Source organism: Herpailurus yagouaroundi, unplaced genomic scaffold, assembly GCF_014898765.1.
Source record: "Herpailurus yagouaroundi ecotype Mexico unplaced genomic scaffold, PumYag 181, whole genome shotgun sequence".
In the NCBI taxonomy this organism is placed as follows: Eukaryota; Metazoa; Chordata; class Mammalia; order Carnivora; family Felidae; genus Herpailurus; species Herpailurus yagouaroundi.
Genome location: NW_024412412.1, coordinates 30,093,137 through 30,112,991, shown reverse-complemented (window position 1 = coordinate 30,112,991; position 19,855 = coordinate 30,093,137). Strand labels below are relative to the sequence as shown.

The 19,855-nt window shown below is 40.3% G+C and overlaps 1 protein-coding gene across 16 annotated transcripts in view; it reads right to left on the bottom strand.

The window, feature by feature from the left end:
- Window positions 1-19,855, bottom strand: part of NRG1 (neuregulin 1) — a 1,118,472-nt gene that overhangs the window by 106,960 nt on the left and 991,657 nt on the right. For 4 of the 16 annotated variants that reach the window (XM_040490198.1, XM_040490197.1, XM_040490207.1 and 1 more), the window contains exon 1: window positions 17,463-18,790. The exons of 11 other annotated variants lie outside the window; for them this stretch is intronic. In XM_040490198.1, the coding sequence (XP_040346132.1) occupies window positions 17,463-18,129 (667 nt within the window). In that variant the 5' untranslated portion in view covers window positions 18,130-18,790. Of the gene's footprint in view, window positions 1-16,569; window positions 16,593-17,462; window positions 18,791-19,855 lie in introns of those variants that run through there. One more of the 16 variants, XM_040490209.1, reaches the window with a different exon arrangement.

The following is a 19,855-nucleotide window of genomic DNA, read 5'->3' as shown; positions in this document are numbered from 1 at the left end:
TAGAAATTGGAATTTTTAAAATCACTGAATTTTAAATTCAAATGGGAATGCATCTTTGAATAGAAACTATTACTTTTTTTTTTTTTTTCTTTTTGAGGGGGAGAGAGGGGCAGAGGGAGAGGAGGAGACAGAGAATCAAGCAGGCTCCATACCCAGCACGGAGCCCGACACGGAGCTCACTCTCACAATCCTGAGATCATGACCTGAGCCAAAATCAAGAGTAGGATGCTTAACCAACTGAGCCACCCAGGTGTCCAAAAATATTGCATATTCTAATCACATTAAAATAGTATGTTCAACTTATTGCTTGTTATTTTCTTTTTATACATTGTTTCAATTACTACAAGTATTGTCATTGTAATTTATTTACTCTGATTCTAAAAAAAACAGTAACTTCTTAATACTAAATTAGGAATCACTGCTTTAAATACACAGCTAAATAAGGAAGTATGTCCAACACTAACTACTTACATCTGTAGTCATGTCATGTTTGATACACCTCCAGTATCAATGGTTTGTTTTTGAACAGTGCTAGTGGAGGGGCGCTTGGATGGCTCAGTCAGTTAAGCGTCCGACTTCGGCTCAGGTCATGACCTCCTGGCTTGTGAGTTCGAGCCCAGCATCGGGCTCTATGCTGACAGCTCAGAGCCTACAGCCTGCTTTGGATTCTGTGTCTCCCTCTCTCTCTGTCCCTCCCACAATCTCTCTCTCTCTCTCTCTCTCTCTCTCAAAAATAAAGGTTAAAAAAATTAAAAAAAAATAGTGAACAGTGCTAGTAGAAAACTATATTGCCTCTTTCCATTCAGCAGCTTTGAAAAACTGAATAAAGGCACCAACACATTGATTGCCTCTTTAATCTTGAAATACTTCTTTCCCTAGAACACAAAATATACATCACTAAAATTACATGGATGAAAGAGCTACAAATTGAGAATGTCACTATTAATAGTCTGCCAAAATCTTCTAACAACTGCAGTGCCTCACAGTTCATATTTTGAACAAATTGAACGAACTTCTGAAATTTAATGACTATACACCTTTGCTTGAATATTCCATGGAAACAGAAAAAAACTAACAATGGTTGAGTATTATTTTCTATGGGCTTTTTGTAATAATTGTCTAATTCTATGCTGAAAATTCAACCACAGCATCACTAACATAAAAGAATTTGTTGTGCAAGCAATATGCTATGAATATACTGTGCAGAAACTGTATACGAGATTGGGTAACTACAAATTCAGTATGTAATTCAGTATGTAATTTCCATATCAAAAGAAATCTCAATACATAAATTACTGGCACTTATTAAAGAGGACATATATTCCCAAAGGATTGAATTTATCAGCAACCATGAATAATGTCAGTAAAAAGTAAAATGAAAGTGCCTTTAAGTTCTGTATTCTATCAATTTTATTTTTTTACACAATACTAAAAAAGAACAATTAATATTATTTCATTGAGTGGCTCCGCCAGGAAGAAACAGTAAATGCTTCCTGGAAATTGGAGCATAAGTCACTTCCTATCATAAATCCATGGATTCTGTGCATTAGTAAAGACTTAACAGGACACAATAAATATTCACTGAATCAATGCATGATCTTGTCATCCAGAAATTCCTGAATTTAACAACCCACTAAGTCACTAATGTGTGCAGAATCATTTCCTTCCTTCCTCATACCGATTTAGTCCTGTGGAATTCTTTCTCCATAGTGTCTCTTACACCTATGCTTTCCTTCCTACACACTCTCGCCATTGAGGTTATCATCATTGTTCTACTCATTCATTTAATGTCAGGATCATCAGTTTCTTCTGCTCCATCAGTTTCTTCTAAAAGACAGCAACAGTACCCGGCTTGTGGGTTTTTTTTTTGGGGGGGGGGGGGCGACCAAAGATTGGATGATACGTGCAAAACACTGAGTACACAACTCAAGCTTCATAAATGCTATAGACCAATCCCTTCATACCAAACTGGTCTACTCACTATGTGCCCATCATACCCGTTTTGCTCGTGGCTCTTTTGCTTCAACGCCTTTCCTTTTACCTGAAATACCTGTGCTCATCACATCTGTATGTATCTTTCAATGCTCACCCCTAACATCCATCCTACATGAAGATCCGTCTGATTCCATTCTTTTTCGGCCATTAGCTGCCTTCCACCTCAAACTTCTTAATAAGACCTTGCAGAGTCTTATTTGGGTAAAATTTGGGTGTAAAGGAGGACAGGAATGAAAGGAGACCACAGGCACAGACTGGCAGAGTACTACATACTTGAGAAATGTGTGACCACCACCTTGACCAGTGAAGGGGGTTTCACACTATCTGGAGTGATGGAAAATAAGAAAAATAACGTGGATCATCTAGGACTTTTGCTGTTACTTCTCTCTTGAAAATTGCCTTTTGTCCATTTCTCTTCTCCAAAAAGTGAAGTACAGAGCAAGTGTTAAGTGAAACAAGAACCAGTTGATAACTTGGTAGCATAAAGAGAAAATTGAGAAGTAAAATAAGTTTTTTTTTATTATTTGTGTTGTATCTTTTCATAATAAACACAGAAAATTAAGAGTTTAACGGAAAAGCAAAAAAAGAAAAAAGAGTATACCAGGAACACACAAGCATTTCAATTTAATAATTATATAGCACTTATTATATGTTTAGTGCTGTGTGCAGCACCTATAGACAATAACAAAAGAAATCTTTGACCTTGAGGAGTAGAGGCATGTAAACAAAGCATGTGGGAAATGGGTAGACAGTGCTGTAAAAGCCCAGAGGAGGGTTCAGTTAGCTCAGTCTAGAGATGAAGGAAACATTTCTAAGACGAGTGGGCTCCCGAAATAAAGTTTAAAAGATCACCAAGAGTGAGCTGTAAGAGGGATAGGGTAATGTGCTCCCAGGAAAAGGGAATAACTTGAACAGAATGTGAACACAGAACAACAAGGTCAGTTAAAAGGAAATCATAAAAAGAGGAATTATCAATTGGTTGGTTAGAAGCCTATCCAACATGCCTCAGGGCTTAATTCCATCACATGTAATGGGTTCTGGATGGGGTTACAGAGCATTCTAGCCAGATGTCACAGATTCCACCGTAACTTTTCCTCTGCATTTATAAGGACCTCTGATAGCACATGATTGTACTGATTTTATACGAGACTCTCAGGCATGTCTTCTTCTATTGTTACCAGGAGATAAAGTCCACAATTCTCATTCTGGCAAGCACCTTGACTTACTTGACGTGGATAAAAATGGGGAGACTAAGCAAAATGGTCTTCAGTTCTTTCCCACCAGACTTCCTCCTCTCAGCTGATGATAACCTCATCCTTTCAACTGCTTAGTCTGAAATCATCCTTGACTCCTCACACATCCTTTATCCAACCCATGATTAAATATTTCTGTCTTGGAAAGACATTCAGAATCCAATAATCCAATAAAGTCCTTAAACCCCACTGCTAGAACCCCTATAACCAAGTCTGGATTACAACAACAGTCTCCACATTGGTTTACCTGCTTCCACCATGAAGTTTAAGATTTCCTCAGTGATCTCTTTAAAACCTAAGGCAGGGGCACCTGGGTGGCTCAGGTGGTTAAGCGTCTGGCTCTTGATTTAGGCTCAGGTCATGATCTCACAGTCTATGAGTTCAAGCCCTGAACTAGGCTCTGTGCTGACAATGTGGGTCTGCTTGGGATTCTCTCTCTCCTTCTCTCTCTACCCCTCCCCGGCTCATGCTTGTGCGAGTGCACACGCTCTCTCTCTCTCAAAATAAGTAAATAAACATTAAAAAAAAAATCCTAAGGCATATTGAGTCCCATTGCTGCTCAAAAGTCGGCAATGATTCCCCATCCCCAGCTGGTGGGAGAGCCACCCTACCTTCAGCTGGCACACGAAGTCTCACCACTTCCCTGAAATCAGCTTTTACTCTCTCAATCACTATGCTCAAGCCACACCGGTCTTCTGTTTCTCCTCCCTGCCTCAGGATGCCAGGCTTTTGCACTGGCTTCTTCCTCTGCCTGGAATATTCTCCCCCCCCCCCCCTTATATCCACATGACACTCTTACTTTTTTCAGTCTTTCATTAACTATTACCTTCTTGATGCAGCCTACACTGATCATTGTATTTAAAATCACCAGGCTTCACCCTTCGCACTTTGACCACTTTACACTGGCTATTTTCCATACAATTTACCTCCTTTTAAAATAGTACAGGATTGGGCTCAGTCAGTTAAGCATCTGAATGGCTCAGTCAGTTAAGCATCTGACTCTTGGTTTCAGCTCAGGTCATGATCTGGTGGTTTCTTGAGTTTAAGCCCTGCATCGGCCGCTGGCAGCACAGAGCCTGCTGGGGGTTTCTCTCTCTCTCTCTCTCTCTCTCTCTCTCTCTCTCTCTCTGCCCCTCCCCCACTCAGACTGTCTCTGTCTCTGTCAAAATAAATAAATAAACTTATAAAAAATTAAAAAAATAAAATAGCACAGGATTTCCTTATTTATTATTCTTTTTATTATTCCATTTTATTATTTTATGTATTTATTATTCTTTATTATTTTCTCCCTTTAGCAGTTAAACTGGAACAAAGCTTATTAAGTAAGCATTCAATAAATAATATGAAGACAGGAAAAAAAATGAAGTTCTTCCAGCTCTAAAAAATGATCTAATTTATTAAAAGTGGCAAGAGATTAGAAAAAAGCACAATGAGGTGACATCTCCATTTTTTTAGACCAGTCTCTTTCTTTCTGTTTCTTATTAACTATGAAAATATGTAAAGCCCAATCATGTAATTCTTTTGGATGTTGGTTTCCTCAGGAGTAAAGTAAAATATCTTGACCAGCTTATCTATAATAGCTCTTACATCTTTAAAATATAAATGATTCTGATTTGATTCTGTTTAATAAAATTCAGATACTTCCAAATCATTATTATCTCATAATGGACAGCACCAATCAGCACATTAATTCATTGACTACTTCTGGAGGATCAGTAAAATTCTGCCTTGCTAAAACGATAGCATTATGGAATTCAAAGCTTCTGCAATTGTTCACCAACAACTAAGGGGAGTTCTTTGTCTCCTTGTGGACCTGCACCCAATAAGAAGACACAGCGACACATTTAATTATGCATGCGTATGACTATCCATAGTATTATCAATCGAGGCCATCTTGCTGGTGAGGAGGGTTTTCTCTCTGAAACCATCTAAAACCATGTAGTTCTATTTCTGGCTGACAAGTAGACAGATGATTATCCCTCTCAGCTCTCCTTCTAATTGCTGAAGACAATGCAGAGATGACAATAGCACAAAATACACAAAGGAAAAACCACACGAACAAACCAAACCAAAATGGTAGTGTACCCACATCTTTGTCAAGATGTCCCTGAAATTCCTGTCCCTTTCGTCAAACCTGTTATAGCAATAGCAAGCTATCAAATTTGGAATTCAAGGAAATGTAATTTAAAGAATTGCATAGTAATGGTGGCTCGTGCTTACACAGTGCTTATGTGCCTGGTACTATTCCAAATGCTTTATGTGCATTAACTGATTTGATCCTCACCAAAACCCATGAGCTAGGTACAATTATTGCCACCATTTCACATACAAGGCAACCGGGACACAGACAGTCTATATAACTTGTACTGTCACACAGCCACACACAGAGCTTGGATTCAAACTCACACAATCGGGATCCAGTGTGTGTTCTTAATCACTACACTATCACGAAATAAAATTCCTTGTAGCCTGAAGTCTCTTACTCCCCATGATGTGAACTTTTCAGGAGAATGTATATGTTGCTATATATGTGCTACATATACAAGCTTTGCAAATCATACAGTAAGATGCCCAGAATCATGTTTCCATAAACTCTGTAACGACTGCAGTCTACATTAAATTCCTCCAAGTTAAGATTTCAGAAATGTAAGGTGTGGTTTCAAATCATTTTCTTTCTTCCTGTGTTGCCGTAAGCAAGTCACTCTTGGGGTGCCTCAATTTTTATTCCTGACATGCAAATGGGACACCTACTTCACATGAAATATTTTTTTTCTAGACATTGTAAAGACCACAAAAATGAACCAGCTATAACTCAGAAACCTTCCAATATAAGTGATAAGCGAGCATCCAAATAAGAACATCATGAGTGTGAATGGGGTAAATACCTTGATGAGGCACAAACAACGTGCTATGGGGCTCTAGAGGAGGGAGGGTCTACATCTGATCTGGAAGGTGAGTCCTGAGGCCTGAGCAGAACTAGGGAAGGTAGAGACTGTGGGGATGGAACATTTTTGGTAGAGGCAATAGAATGTGCAGACTAGAGGATAGAAATAAAATAATATTCCAGGTAGAATCCCAATTGGCTAGGACATGGTCCATACGGTTTGTGGCGGGGAAGGGGCAGCTGGAGTTGGATCCGTAGGAAGCCTGACGTCCTGCTACGAGAGGACCTTGGATACCAGAGAAGAATTTATGGGATAATATAAGTGTTTTCTAAATATTGGCTATGGTGAACTCAAGAAATGAAAATGAAGTGAAAGTCATTTCTCTTTTATAAATCATAAGATTTCTCAAATCTATTTTGCAACATATAATAACACACATTGACGCTACAGCTTTATAGAGTTCATATGTTCAAAAAGTAATTTCCTATTAGGTATTATAACCAATGTCTAAAGATTACTAACTCCATTCTACATATTATGAGAGGAGTGACAAGTGACCACATAAGAAATCAGAATTAAACTCGGGCCCTCTAAATCTAAGCTCCCAAAGACCCAAGCAGTTACTCTTCCTCTCCATCTGTCATTCACCTGTCATCCCAAACTCTGCTGATCCAGAACACAGGAAGAGTCAGGTTTGAGAAGCAAAATATATGTCACCAAAGCTTATGTATTTCTCAAGGAGAGAACCTTTCTCAGCGACATTTTACCTTTTATACAAATGTTTAATCTGCTGGAAACTTGAGTTACAAACCCCACGAGAGATCAGAGCTGTGAATTAAAAGAAGCATGGAAAACTATTTCATTAATATATACCGATTGCAAACGAGCCTGATAGCAGAAAGCATACAATACATAAAAACACCAACATTTTCTGGTTGTGTGTGATCACTGGCAAGAAGTTGAACATTGTTGAGCCTGTTTCTCTGTGCTAAAAGATTTGGTTTCTACTGTCTCTATGAAACCTAATTGTGATTCTGCAATAAGCTAAGACACATTCAAAATATATACCACTCTATGGTTAGAGTTTCTAATATAACTCAACATGATCTAATAAGATAACATTATTCAAGAAAGTTGTAATATAACCCACTATATCCTCAAGACATAACAGTACCCAACATTGATAAATCCTATTTCATAAGTAGTTGAGATTATTAAAATATTTCAATCCAAGATGGAGAAAATCAATTTTTCATGGTGATAAATCATTAGCTATTTAGAAAACTCAGCAATCCAGAACAACCAATTTCCCAAAGATTTTTCATAAGCCAAAGACTTAATGTACTGATCGCAATGTTTTCATGTATAGTTCACTAAATAGGTAGGTGTTATATAGGTCCTTGACCTGGGCAGGGGTTAATTTTGATATCTCCCTATGGTCGTTGAAGTAGAAAGATAAAATGAGTAAAGTAATTATTTTATATAATGTATTTTCTGTTCTCTTTGAAAAATCACAAGAGTTGTGTGATGGGAAAAACTCTAAAAATGCAGCTTGCTTTAAGGATCATAGTGTGAAAAGATCAGAGTTGTAACACCGAATGTTGCCACTAATCATTCTTAAGATTTGCTTTGTAGGCGAGACTTAGCATCATGTAACAATCAATGGTTACTGATTCCTTTTGCTCCCAGAAGAGCAAGCAATTATGACCCAGGAAGCTTCACCAAGGGATTACAAACAAATGCTAACAAGAGTTCAATTCCACTGTCCTTAGACCATTCCATTTATTTATGGAGCTTTTATTGCATGACACCAACATATTTCATAAAACAAATACTTCCTGTTACTTAGCAAAGGAAGAGGCAACATTGAAAGTCGTCAGGCTAATCACGGTCGAGTCTGCGGTTAAGGTCTCACTTCACTCTCTCCCCCAACTCATCCAGTGAGAAACCACAGGTCTGGGCCATCGGCTCCATAACCTCTGATGCTCTGGGCGGGACACCACCTTCAGAATAGGGTGGGAGAATGGGGACGACCGTGCAGTGAGATTAGTGGAAAAGTAATGGCGGGGTTTGAACAGCAGAGTAAAGAGAAAAGTAACCATGGGATAGCAAGTAAGAAAGAAACACAGGGAGAGAAAAGGGAGAAGAACTGGAGAAATAAAATCGTATCAGCATTTGACATGGACATAGGTACCTAAGTTAAGACTTGAGGATCCTAGTGACATGTGTTTCCTTACTAATTAAGTTTTATTTCTTGTGGCAACTCTCCTTGTCTTCCATGTTGTTCTTACGTTCCTTCCAAGCAGATCTGAATGAATATTTGGACATCTGGCTTACTTTTGAATTATGAGTTTTTATAATAAGGTAAGTTACGGAGGAGAGGTGATTTCTTTTTTTATTAGAAAATTTCTTGAATATAAAATTCTATACTAACTTTTACTTAAAACAAAGTTCATAAATTTCCCCTTTGGTGAGGATAAACGGCACCTCAAGAAAGATGCTTCAAACACTCAAGTGCTTATCACTGAAGATTTGTGCCGTAAATCAACTCTCGTCACATCATGTTCTTGATGACAAATAGAAGATGTTTTTACCTTGGGATGTTTTCCACTATATTTCATCACATTTTCTTGGGTCAGTCAGCTTATTTGCACTGCTCAGTCAGAACAACCTATACCTGGGTAAACTCTGCCCAAGATTGTTATCAAATATTTCCCCCTTAAAAGTGGCTGCCTCATTGTTCTGATATTGATTCAGAGTTCCACTTGTGCAGTTAATCCAGTATACTTGAGTTAATAACAATCAAGATGACCAAGCATTAAAGTTTTCACATAATTCTAATTCTACTTAAAGAATAAATGAAAATACATATATTTTGCTAATCACTATACATTTTGTAAATGAAAGGCTCTCATAAATTATAACAAAAAAATCAAAGTGCCTTAAGTGCATGTATCCAGAGCAGCACTAATTTTTTTGTTGTTGTTGTTGTTAATTTTTTTTTTTCAACGTTTATTTATTTTTGGGACAGAGAGAGACAGAGCATGAACGGGGGAGGGGCAGAGAGAGAGGGAGACACAGAATCGGAAACAGGCTCCAGGCTCTGAGCCATCAGCCCAGAGCCTGACGCGGGGCTCGAACTCATGAACCGCGAGATCGTGACCTGGCTGAAGTCGGACGCTTAACCGACTGCGCCACCCAGGCGCCCCACTAATTTTCTTTTTTTTTAGAATTGTGACCAGTAATCCAGCTTATAAAAGTTCATTTGAAAATCACTGTGACAGAGTCTCAGCATATTTTTAAGGTACAATTACTCTCTACTTCTATAACAATATTTTTTTCTTTTTTACTTTTTACAAGCCTCTAGCAATTAAATGTGGAACTAGAATTGTTTTTTTTCAAAAATTGATAACTTTTTCCTCTACACTTTAAAGGTTTTTATTTATCCAATTTTATTAAGTAATCATCAAACCATCTTCCCTTTTATTTGGAATATTATGTGTATATATATATTATGTGTATATATATGTATATATATATTTATATTGTAGATATAGTATCTTTAACCAAATTAAAAGAACTTCTGCATTTGATTTCACTCAAAGATTGTATGTAAATTGTTATTTCCATGGGCTTTGTGAAATGGTGAAAATGGCTTAATTCCTATCTTTTGGGGTCTAGAAATCCCAGTTGGCAACAATGAAGAGTTAGGTGAATGTAATTTTCATTTAGATCAAGGATTCATCCCATGCACTACAGCTAAACCATATAGATTCCTTTTCATTATCTCAATCTTCCCACAGAATGTGCTTCTTTGACAAACACAGTTTTAGTCACCTTTCCCCCCCTCTTCCAAGTAACTCCTTATCATTGTACCCCGGAGAAAGCCCATTACATCCTAAATTTTGGACATTACCCTAAGAGTAATTATATATTCCAGCCAATTTTGGGGGGGAAATCACTCTTTTTATGGTACTAGGATTCAAGAAATTGTAAAGTTCTATTATCAGTCTAATAGAAACCAAATTAATTCACCTTTTAAGACTACCTATAATTTATTCCTAAGGATGTTAACACTCATGAGTATATGTGTATATGAACCCTGACAGAGAGGAAGAAGAAGAAAGAAGTTAATAATTCTTAAGCTTTGTACTCTGAGGTATTTTCCTTACATACAGTAACTTATCTTGTCCTTCACACAATCTCATAAGAGTTGTAAGTATTAATATCCCCATTTGTTTAGATGTAAATTCTAAATCTCAAGTCGTGAAGTGATTTGCTCAAGGTCATATGGCTTCTAAGTGGTACAGCTGGGACTTGATGTCAAGTTTCCAGTACAATTTCCACTTCACCATGATGCCTCTTCCACTCTTAGTTCTAAGTTTTTCATGAGCCTCCCCAAACTCCTAAACTCATTCTCCAAAGTGTTACAAAACCCCTTTGTCAAGACCAAAGGAAGAAAAGAACAAAGAATCAAAAGTAGAATGAGGGGGAAAAAATTGGTACCGGTTTCATATTTGGTATGGTTTAGTCCTAGGACTTGGGTGTTACCCAACATCTCATTTAATCCCCTAAACAGGTCCAAGGGATGCATAGTGCTATCCTCAAATACAAATGAGGAAACAGATTCAGAGGGATGATCTACCTTGCTCCAGGCCATGAGAAAGACAGGTATGATTAAAATTCAGGTCTGCCCAACTGGTAAGCTAATGCCCCGGGACAAGAGACTTGAGACAATCCAAGATGTAAGAGGCCTGAGAGATAAATATGTCTAATAATCTGCTTGGAACATGAATCTCCCTCAAATGTGTCACTGTTTAAATATTTCCATGAAGAAGAAACTTTCTTTCCAAATACATATTTCATTTGGAATAACTTTGATTATAAAAAAGTTCTCCTGTACACCATATTGTTGGGAAAGGTATGCCCATCCAACCTCTGCTCAAGAGGGGTGTCCTACACTGATCAAAATTGTACATGTAGAATGGTCTTTTCTAAAGAGGAAGTCTGCAATGGAGTGAGAGAAATTACTCATTAGGACTTACATGATAAACAGGAAAAGCAAAGTCATTGAGAGGAAGATAATACATGTACTGTTTGCATATAAATGCCGAAGGCAGTTTGGAAAAGAAAAGGAAGGTGTAGTGAAAACCAGGAGGATTCCAGTTTCCTCTCAGCACTCATATAATTAGCTGGAGTGACCTTGGTCACTTCACTTTTGCAGATCTGAATTCCTCACTTCGAGAGTGACTCAGATAATTTTTACATATGTTCGACATATAAAATTCTATGATTATAGAATATCAATTATATTATTTGGAAACAACCCTTGAGTGCTTACAAACACACACACACACACACACACACACACACACACACACACACAATAGTAGATAAAATTCACCTCAGCAAACATGGCAGTGTGGTCTGAGGTGATGAAGATGAACTCTATTCCCGGCTCCTCAATCACTTTTCATGTGAATGGTACACGAACCCAAGTTTTCATTCAGTTTGGGAACCAAACCTTAATGGCAGACGTTAGCCTTTCTCTGGATATTGAAACTAAAAATCCTTGGGAATGTTTTAATATTCTTTTTCTATAAGCTAAAACAATAAACAGAAAATATGACCAAGAAATAAAACAAAAACATTTATAGCTGTCAGCTTTCTAGAATCTAAAAGTAATTTTACCATATTTACATGTTAGAATTAAGTATAGGGGCTCTCAGTCGGTTAAGTGTCCGACTTCGGCTCAGGTCATGATCTCGCAGTTTGTGGGTTCAAGCCCCGCGTTGGGCTCTGTGCTGACAGCTCAGAGCCTGGAGCCTTTTCGGATTCTGTGTCTCCCTCTCTCTCTGACCCTCCCCCATTCATGCTCTGTCTCTCTCTGTCTCAAAAATAAATAAACGTTAAAAAAAATTACAAAAAAAGGAAGGTGACAAGAAGAAATGCTGAATTCAGAGAGTATATGCAGTGTTAAGTAAAGAAATATCTCAGGTTGATTCAAATTGTCTAACTAGATTCTTAAAATTCATTAGAAGGTAAGTTCTATGAGGACAAGAAATTTTACTGTTTTTCATTGCCATAATGCCAATCTAGAACAGTGCCTGGTGCACAGGAGGTGTTTAATATGTATTTGCTGAATTAAGAAAAAGAAATAACAGAAGAAAATCATTGACATACAAAAATAATAAAAAGGGAAACATGACCAAAAAAGTAGACATGGTATGGTTTACGGCTTAAAAGAAAGCTCAAACAGATGCAGTCGAGAAGTTATATTCTAGTTCTCAGTTTTATTCTCGTGCTTCAGTGAAGCTTCTAGCTTAACTTTAGACAAGTCATAACTTTTTTATGCCTCAGTTTCTCAATCTATACAATCTCTCTCTCTTTACACTTTAAAAGGATCCTATGAGGTGACAGTAAAAGGAAAAGGGAAGAAGGAAGAACAAAGATACATGGTTTGGGACACAACGACTTTCTGGGAATGCAGAACTGCTGATTTGTACACACATGTAAAAGTCAGAGAGAGACCAGTATGAATCATACTAAGGAAAAGAAGAGGGGGCAATAAAGAAGAGGGACAAAATTTTGAATGAATTGTGCCAGTCAGAAACCAGGGTATTGTCCTAGAGACGTATTTTTGTATCTGTGTTTGTAACATGTGTAAGTACCACTCAGTTAAAATGCAATACAATTGTATGTGAAAGAAAAGATCAGTGAATGTTTAATATTTTAGAATGCAATGAAATATTGATAAATAAAGCCAAAGTGGCATAATTAGAAAAATAAGGAAGATTCAAGGTAATTGGGTAGGTGGGGAGGGAGAGGAAGGAGGAAAACCGATTTAGGTATAAAGGAACAAGGAGACACAGAATGGGCAGGGAAGAGGTGAGCCACAGGGCCATCTGCTATATGTCAGCAAAGAGCCCACCCTAGAAAACCCAAGCTGTTTTCGACAGCAAGCTGAACACTGTATGGATGAGCAAATAAACAGGAAAAAGACTACCACTACTGAGAATTTACTAAAAGCAAGACAAGAAGGTGGGAAGAAAACTGAATACTATGAACTATACATGCTTGACCAGTGGTCCCACTTGACATACGTCCCTGTTAATTGGGTGCCACTTAAACTATCAGAGTTGCTGTCCAGTTCACACTCTCTGGAACAGGGAAAAGCTGACAGGAGAAAAGAGCCATGTGTGGATTTAAATTCAGGGGGACAAGACATGTCTCTGCTTTCTCCTATTTAGGATTTCACTGAACCTTTCAGCATTTTGCGACTTTTAGTAAAAGAATGTCACTAAATCTTTCAGAACCTGGGTTTCCCCCTCATCAGCAAATTAATAAAATTATTTGGTTTCAGTCGAGGATCTTTCCATTTCTCCCAGTTTTTAATGTCTTAGGCGTTAAGCAAGTTTTGGTTAAAGTGGAGAAAAGTTCTTTGAAATCACCACTCTGAAATCACCGACAAGGAATTGTAGGTTGCAAGGAACTGGATGAATCTATTGGGCTTAAAATAAATGTCATTTTTAAATTGAAGGAAAGAAATCTTTTGGTATAGTCAGTTAATCACGCTGAGCTTTTGCAAATGGTAGTGATTCCTATCCTCATTGTGGTAACAATGGTTTGCCATGCAACCCAACACAAAGAGATTTAAGACAAAGCAAAGCAAATTTGGCCTGAGTTGAAAATACTAATACGTTCTTATACTACAGAGTCTGTTGTCAAGCAGGCTCTCCCATCCAGAAATACATTTGCTTCCAAGATGGCACTATAGTTCCCTGGCTACAATTTAATTAATCACCTCTTTTTATAGTAGTCTGAGTTTGCAACCTCTCAGAGTCAGTTCTTTCCATATAAATAGAAGGTAAGAAAAATTTAAAAATTTTTTTTTCAACGTTTATTTATTTTTGGGACAGAGAGAGACAGAGCATGAACGGGGGAGGGGCAGAGAGAGAGGGAGACACAGAATCGGAAACAGGCTCCAGGCTCTGAGCCATCAGCCCAGAGCCCGACGCGGGGCTCGAACTCATGGACTCGAACTCACGGACCGCGAGATCGTGACCTGGCTGAAGTCGGACGCTTAACCGACTGCGCCACCCAGGCGCCCCTAAGAAAAATTTTAAAGCCCAGGCAAAGAAACAAAATTAATAGTTCAAGTAGGGGCCCCAGTGAGAAATAAAAACATAACTATTATCATGGCAAATAAAGATTGTGGTAGTGGAAAACTACCAATCACACACAGAAAAACTTCAGGATTAAAAAAAAACAATGCATACGTATTTTCCGATCCTGTATTAGGTTTCTTAAAGATCTAGATGGATGCATGGATTAGTATTGTGAAAACATGAAATTATATTACCTTATGCAAGAAATACCCATTTGAGAAAACCTGATGCAGCTACTATTCCTTTGGACAATTAAGAATGCTCTGTATTGCCTTTTATTACAATAAAGAATGTTTTAATTTTAAAAAAAGTCCGTGGAAAGGGGAGTAATTCCCCTTTGTATAGAATAACCCTAATACTAGAGGGTAGATTGGCTGGGGAATCACAGAGCAGACACAATTACTAGGATTGTCTCTCTTCCACTCTCTCAGGCTCCAGGATAAAGAAGAATCAATTAGCCCTCAACAGACTATGACCTTGAAGGCTACAGCTCTGTGCATAATATGCTGAATATGCTGAGGCAGATAGAACGGGGAGAGTTACGTCCTGAAACCACCAAAGAGCATGTTTCAGATACGATAACGTCATGTTAAGATTATACCATCACAGCTGAGTTCATGTCAAAAACATGCATGACAGAAGGATACGTCTGGTTCTTCCTGTGACGAAGCAGTACTTTCTTAGTTGAAGAGAAAAAAAGTGAATGAGGTCACAAATGACAGTCTAATTCCAAGCTCTTTTGTGTGTGTGTGGTTTTTTTGGGTTTTTTTAGTCAATGGTTACAAGCTTTTTAAAACAACAAAAGCAACCACTTACGAGTGTCTGAAAACAACGCTTCCCCCCCCCCCCCCCCGCCTGCCCCCGCCAGTCCCCCTGCGCAAAAACCAGACTCATAAATTTTTAGGATACTCATGCTTTTGCTGTTGTTTTCAGGCACTAGGCTAAAACATTAACACCGAGTTTCCCATACAGAAAGCCTTATAGGTGGCAAAGTGTTAAGCACCGTCTACCCCTAACTTTTCAGGAGAAAACTACTTCCCATACTGCTTTTCCAGGCTTATCTCCGATGCATTTCAGAGTGCTGCAGCTGTGTCTCTGGCCAGAACTGGCCACCGTGATGCTTTTAGGCAGCAGTAAATCTTTGCCACTCAATGCAAATGCCAGAAAATCAATGCCCTGGCTTGAAAACCGAGAGAAGAGAAACTATATGGAATCTGTACCCTCTTAAAACACTTAGTAGAAGAATTTACCTGAAAAAATAATTTCTCAAAAAGTCACTACATACTTTGTGACACGGTCCTAAACCAGAAAAAGGGACTACATGGTTCTCTGCTTCCTGCCCCCCGCCCCCCAAAAAGATGACAAAATTATGGAATTTACCAAAGGAGTTTTTTGTTTGTTTGTTTTTTCTTCATAGGGTCCTCTTTCTTTTTCTGGAAAACTAAACCTGTCCGGGCACATTTTAATTAAAGCCAAGTTTCAAACGATAAAGACAAAGAAGTAACCTTGTCTTCATGGGGAATGTTGCTTCTCTTTGCAGGATCTGTACTTGCTTTTTACAGCCTGTCATTTCATCTGGGTATTATTTCCTGGTCACTTTGCCAGGTGGGAAGAGGCAGTGAATGCAGTGATGTCTGTCAGACCTTTAATGATGCTTCAGGGATTTGATAAAGACACAGAGCAGTGTCTGCAGAAAGGAGGTTCTTTACTAATTACACCTGAAAAACAAGCCTCTCTCTCTCTTCTTCTTCTTCTTCTTTTTTTAAATCTTTGCCAGCAGTTTCTGCTGTGTGTGAAATGAAATGATCTTGAATCACAAGCAGATCAAGTTTTCTGTGTTTCTATACCACACGGCTCTACCCCACACAGAACATCATGTCCGGAAAAGACATTCTTTATTCTTCCTTACCACCCAGAGGGGAACCGAAGGGGTGAGGATTTCATCGCAGAACCCTCGCCCTCAACTCTTAAGAGATTTTACACACGTTATTAAGGACTGGATTCTCTTGTCTTTTACTTTATTCCACGAAGGACATATTCAGTCAGTGGTAAAAAGTGGCAGAAGGCAGAGAAAAAAAAAATAAATCAGAAACATTTATAAAAAGCAGCCAGAGGCCACTCTTCCCTTCTCTACTGACGTGGGGAGCAACCTGACTAGTCATGGTTTCTGCCTTGTCAACTTTCCATTGTAAAGCATTGCAGTGACCCAGTACGAACAGCAGCACATTGTTCTGTATCATTTTAAGAGCGTGGGCTCTCTTCACTCACAGGTTATTAAACTGCACTGCTCCGGTCTGACGGGCAAAAAAAGACACGTCTGAAAAAAAAAAAACGATGTACCTTACTAATGGATCTTGTACTTTTTAATGACTGCCAAGGAAGCTATTTAAACATTTGATTACAGAAGACAAAACTAATTTGGGGAAATCCTTTCATGCGGCATCGTACTGCGCCCTGAATAAAATAAAGCTGTCCCTCGTAAGTGCTCGGTAGCCGAAACTACAATCTGGGCAGGACGGCAATCGCCTGCCACTGGTGAGGGGTGAGCACTGTAAATGCGCTATCAGCAAGAACCAATTAAGACAGAAACGTGGTGAGAGCAGAGAGCAGTTAAGGGAGCAGGAAGAAGGCATGGAGGCAGATAACAGGCAGTGTGGGACCACTGCGTGGCAGAGGGCACCCGAAAGGTGAGGAGAGGTGATGGAAATCCACACGGGAGAAAGACAGACACAGAACCACACTCGCTGCTCTATGGAAGTCACATTTATAGTTTTGTTTTGTTTTGTTTTGTTTTGTTTTGTTTTGTTTTGTTTTAAAAAGGATGCTCTGTCTGATGTGTTCATTTTTAAAAGTGTTAGAAATCAACTGAATTGCAATTAAATTCAAGCATGACTCCCAGATGCTGAAGTTTTGGGTCCCCCACCCCAGACTGAACAGTCTGGCTGGAGGGAACACTGTTTCATACCAGCAGTTTGCAAGATCGTTTTACTCATCTCTTCAACGCCACCCCAAGCGCTCCAGTCACATGATGTGCTTAAACAAAACCATGCAATTAAAATAGAAGAAGACAAGGAAACAGCTCCATGCTCAAGAGAACGCCTTTTAGCGCCTCAAGCCCACCCCTTTCCATGATTCATCATCATCTCTCTCTCTCTACTTACAAAGTTTAGGAGCAGTTTGGAGATTAGTTTCTGTTGTTTGTGGCTGAGTTGATGACTTGGGTGTTCTCACCTCAGGGTTCCGAGTGGGGAAAGGGAAGGATGCTGCAGTGGACGGCAGGAAAGAAAAAGCAAAAATACGATTCTTCGGGGTCGGGACCGCTGAAGGTTCAGAGGACACAACGGCATTGTCAACTTGCACTGTAACTTGAACCTCAGTTTCAGATTGAGCCCTAGAGACAGGTGAAGTGTATGCCTCAGATGCTACCCACACAGCTGAGGCAGCGGTTGGATCCAGAGAAATAATAGGGTCCTGGCCTAACCCCCCAGGGTCAAGGTGAGTAGGAGAGTCATACTCAAATATCTTGTCCACAAATACCCACTTGAGGCCAGCAATGCAGAGGCAGAGGCTGACTAGGCAAGCCAGAATGGGGACAATGCAGATTTTCTCCGAGTTGAGGCAACCTCTCAGGCGCTCAGCTTCCAGGCAGACACAGCAGGGAGCTGCCAGGCCCATGAGTCCGGAGGTTCGCCCATCTTCAGTCTGGGTCTCTGGCATGTCTTCTGCTGCCGGAAGCCCGTCAAGAGATGGGTCTGCACTCAGCTGAGTGGAGGGGCTGGAGGACCTCTCGGCGGCTCCCTCGGACATGTCTGGGGAATAAATCTCCATCGGCTCACCTCCAGAAGGCCTGGCCTCTCTCACGGTCCATTACCATGCAGAGCTCCCCCCAACCAAATGAGACAGCATCTTACAGGGGGAAATCGATAAGTCTTCCAAGTCCAAGGCCATTATCAAAAGCAAGAGGAGTTCAGGAGGGAGGAAGGAAAAAAAAGCCTCTAGCAACTACCAAATGAAAGTATACTGTAATTCTTTACTGCTGTTTCCGGGTTACTTTTGCAGTTCTTTCAAATGCTTCTCCAAACCATCCCGGCTGGTCAAGACGGTCGGGGGGGGGGGGGCGGGGGGGGGGGAGGCAAAATAGAAACCGAGCTGATCGTTGGTCAGTTAAGTAAACCAGTAGCCCAAACTGAAAGGCATGTTTCTCACCTCGAGCATCTGAAGCTGGTGTCTGCTTAGATGGAGAAAACAACTGTCATGCAGGAGAAGTAAAAGCAAAAGCAGGACCAGAGGTGGCGGCGGAGGCGGCAGCAGCGGCGGCGGCAGGAGAGGCAGCAGTGAGAGTAGCAACAGCATCCTGTTGTGTTAACGCGAAGGCTGAAAGAGGCTGAATCATTACACAGCAGCAGGTGCCTGCCCCGGGAGCATCACTGCAAACAGTATCATCACACAGGGATCCGAAGGGAAGAGTGCGGCCCGGAGGGGCGGTGACTCCCCTCCCCGCCCTGCCTCCGCCCCCACCCCCCCAACCACTCCTCTTTGTCCTTCTTGAGCGCTCATTCACTTTCTTCCCCCCGCAGCTCTGCCCGGCTTCATAGTCTCTTTCTCTTCCTTTCCCCTCCTCATCCAAAGACGTTCTGTCTCTCTGTCTCTCTCTTTTTCCTCCCTCCTCCCTCTGTCCGCACTCCAGAGCTGCTGGCTGGTCTGAGTAAAATCAGTATACCCAGCGACGCAGGACTGCCAGTGACTTCCTATTTCATCCAATTAGAAGGAATAAAGGCCATCAAATCAAAGAGAAGCAGGCAGGCACCAGTTAAGCTCAGTCCCCATGGCCCCCACCCCTTTTCTTCCCTTTCTCTCTTTCTCTCCACAAAAGCAGCCTCAGTTTTCCACCCCCACCTTGCTTGCTTCTGGTCTTGCCAGCTCTCTTTCCTTCACCCACTGTGGGGTCAGAAAAAGCCAGCGATCGATGCTAGCAATCTAACAAAGCTGGGATGGGGCGGGGGATGTAGGTGGGACCTTATGGGTTGGACCTGAGGCTTGGCAAAGTCTGATATCTGATTCCTCCCTAGAGAGGTAAGCTTTTCAACAGCAATTTCTTCTTGCCTGCCGCTGAGAGATAGCATTCCTTCCCCTGCCCTCTAATAAGTTTTGTTCACCAAGAGGACTGTTATTACCTGATTTTCAACCAACAGTCAGAACGTGTTTTTTTCGAACCTTGGACAGCTCTGCCTTCAGCCCTTTTGGCGAAGACTGTGTAAGACTGCAATGCCCAGGGTGAAGCGCTGAGCCTATGCTGAAGGAGGGGTGGGAGGGAAGGGGAGAGGTGTTCATGGATCCCCACTCCGGTCCCATTTGAATTTCCATTTCCTCTTTCCACCCACAGCAGTCCTAGACTAATGTCAAGCTAATAAGAAACACTGGTAAATAGCGCTATGAAGGGAGCAAAAGGCTACCACTTTGTTTTGAAATTAGCCTTCACGGTGACTCCACACTGCAGAGGTCTGAATTTCCCAGGAGCCGTAATATATACCACATGTCCTCCGCTAGAACCACA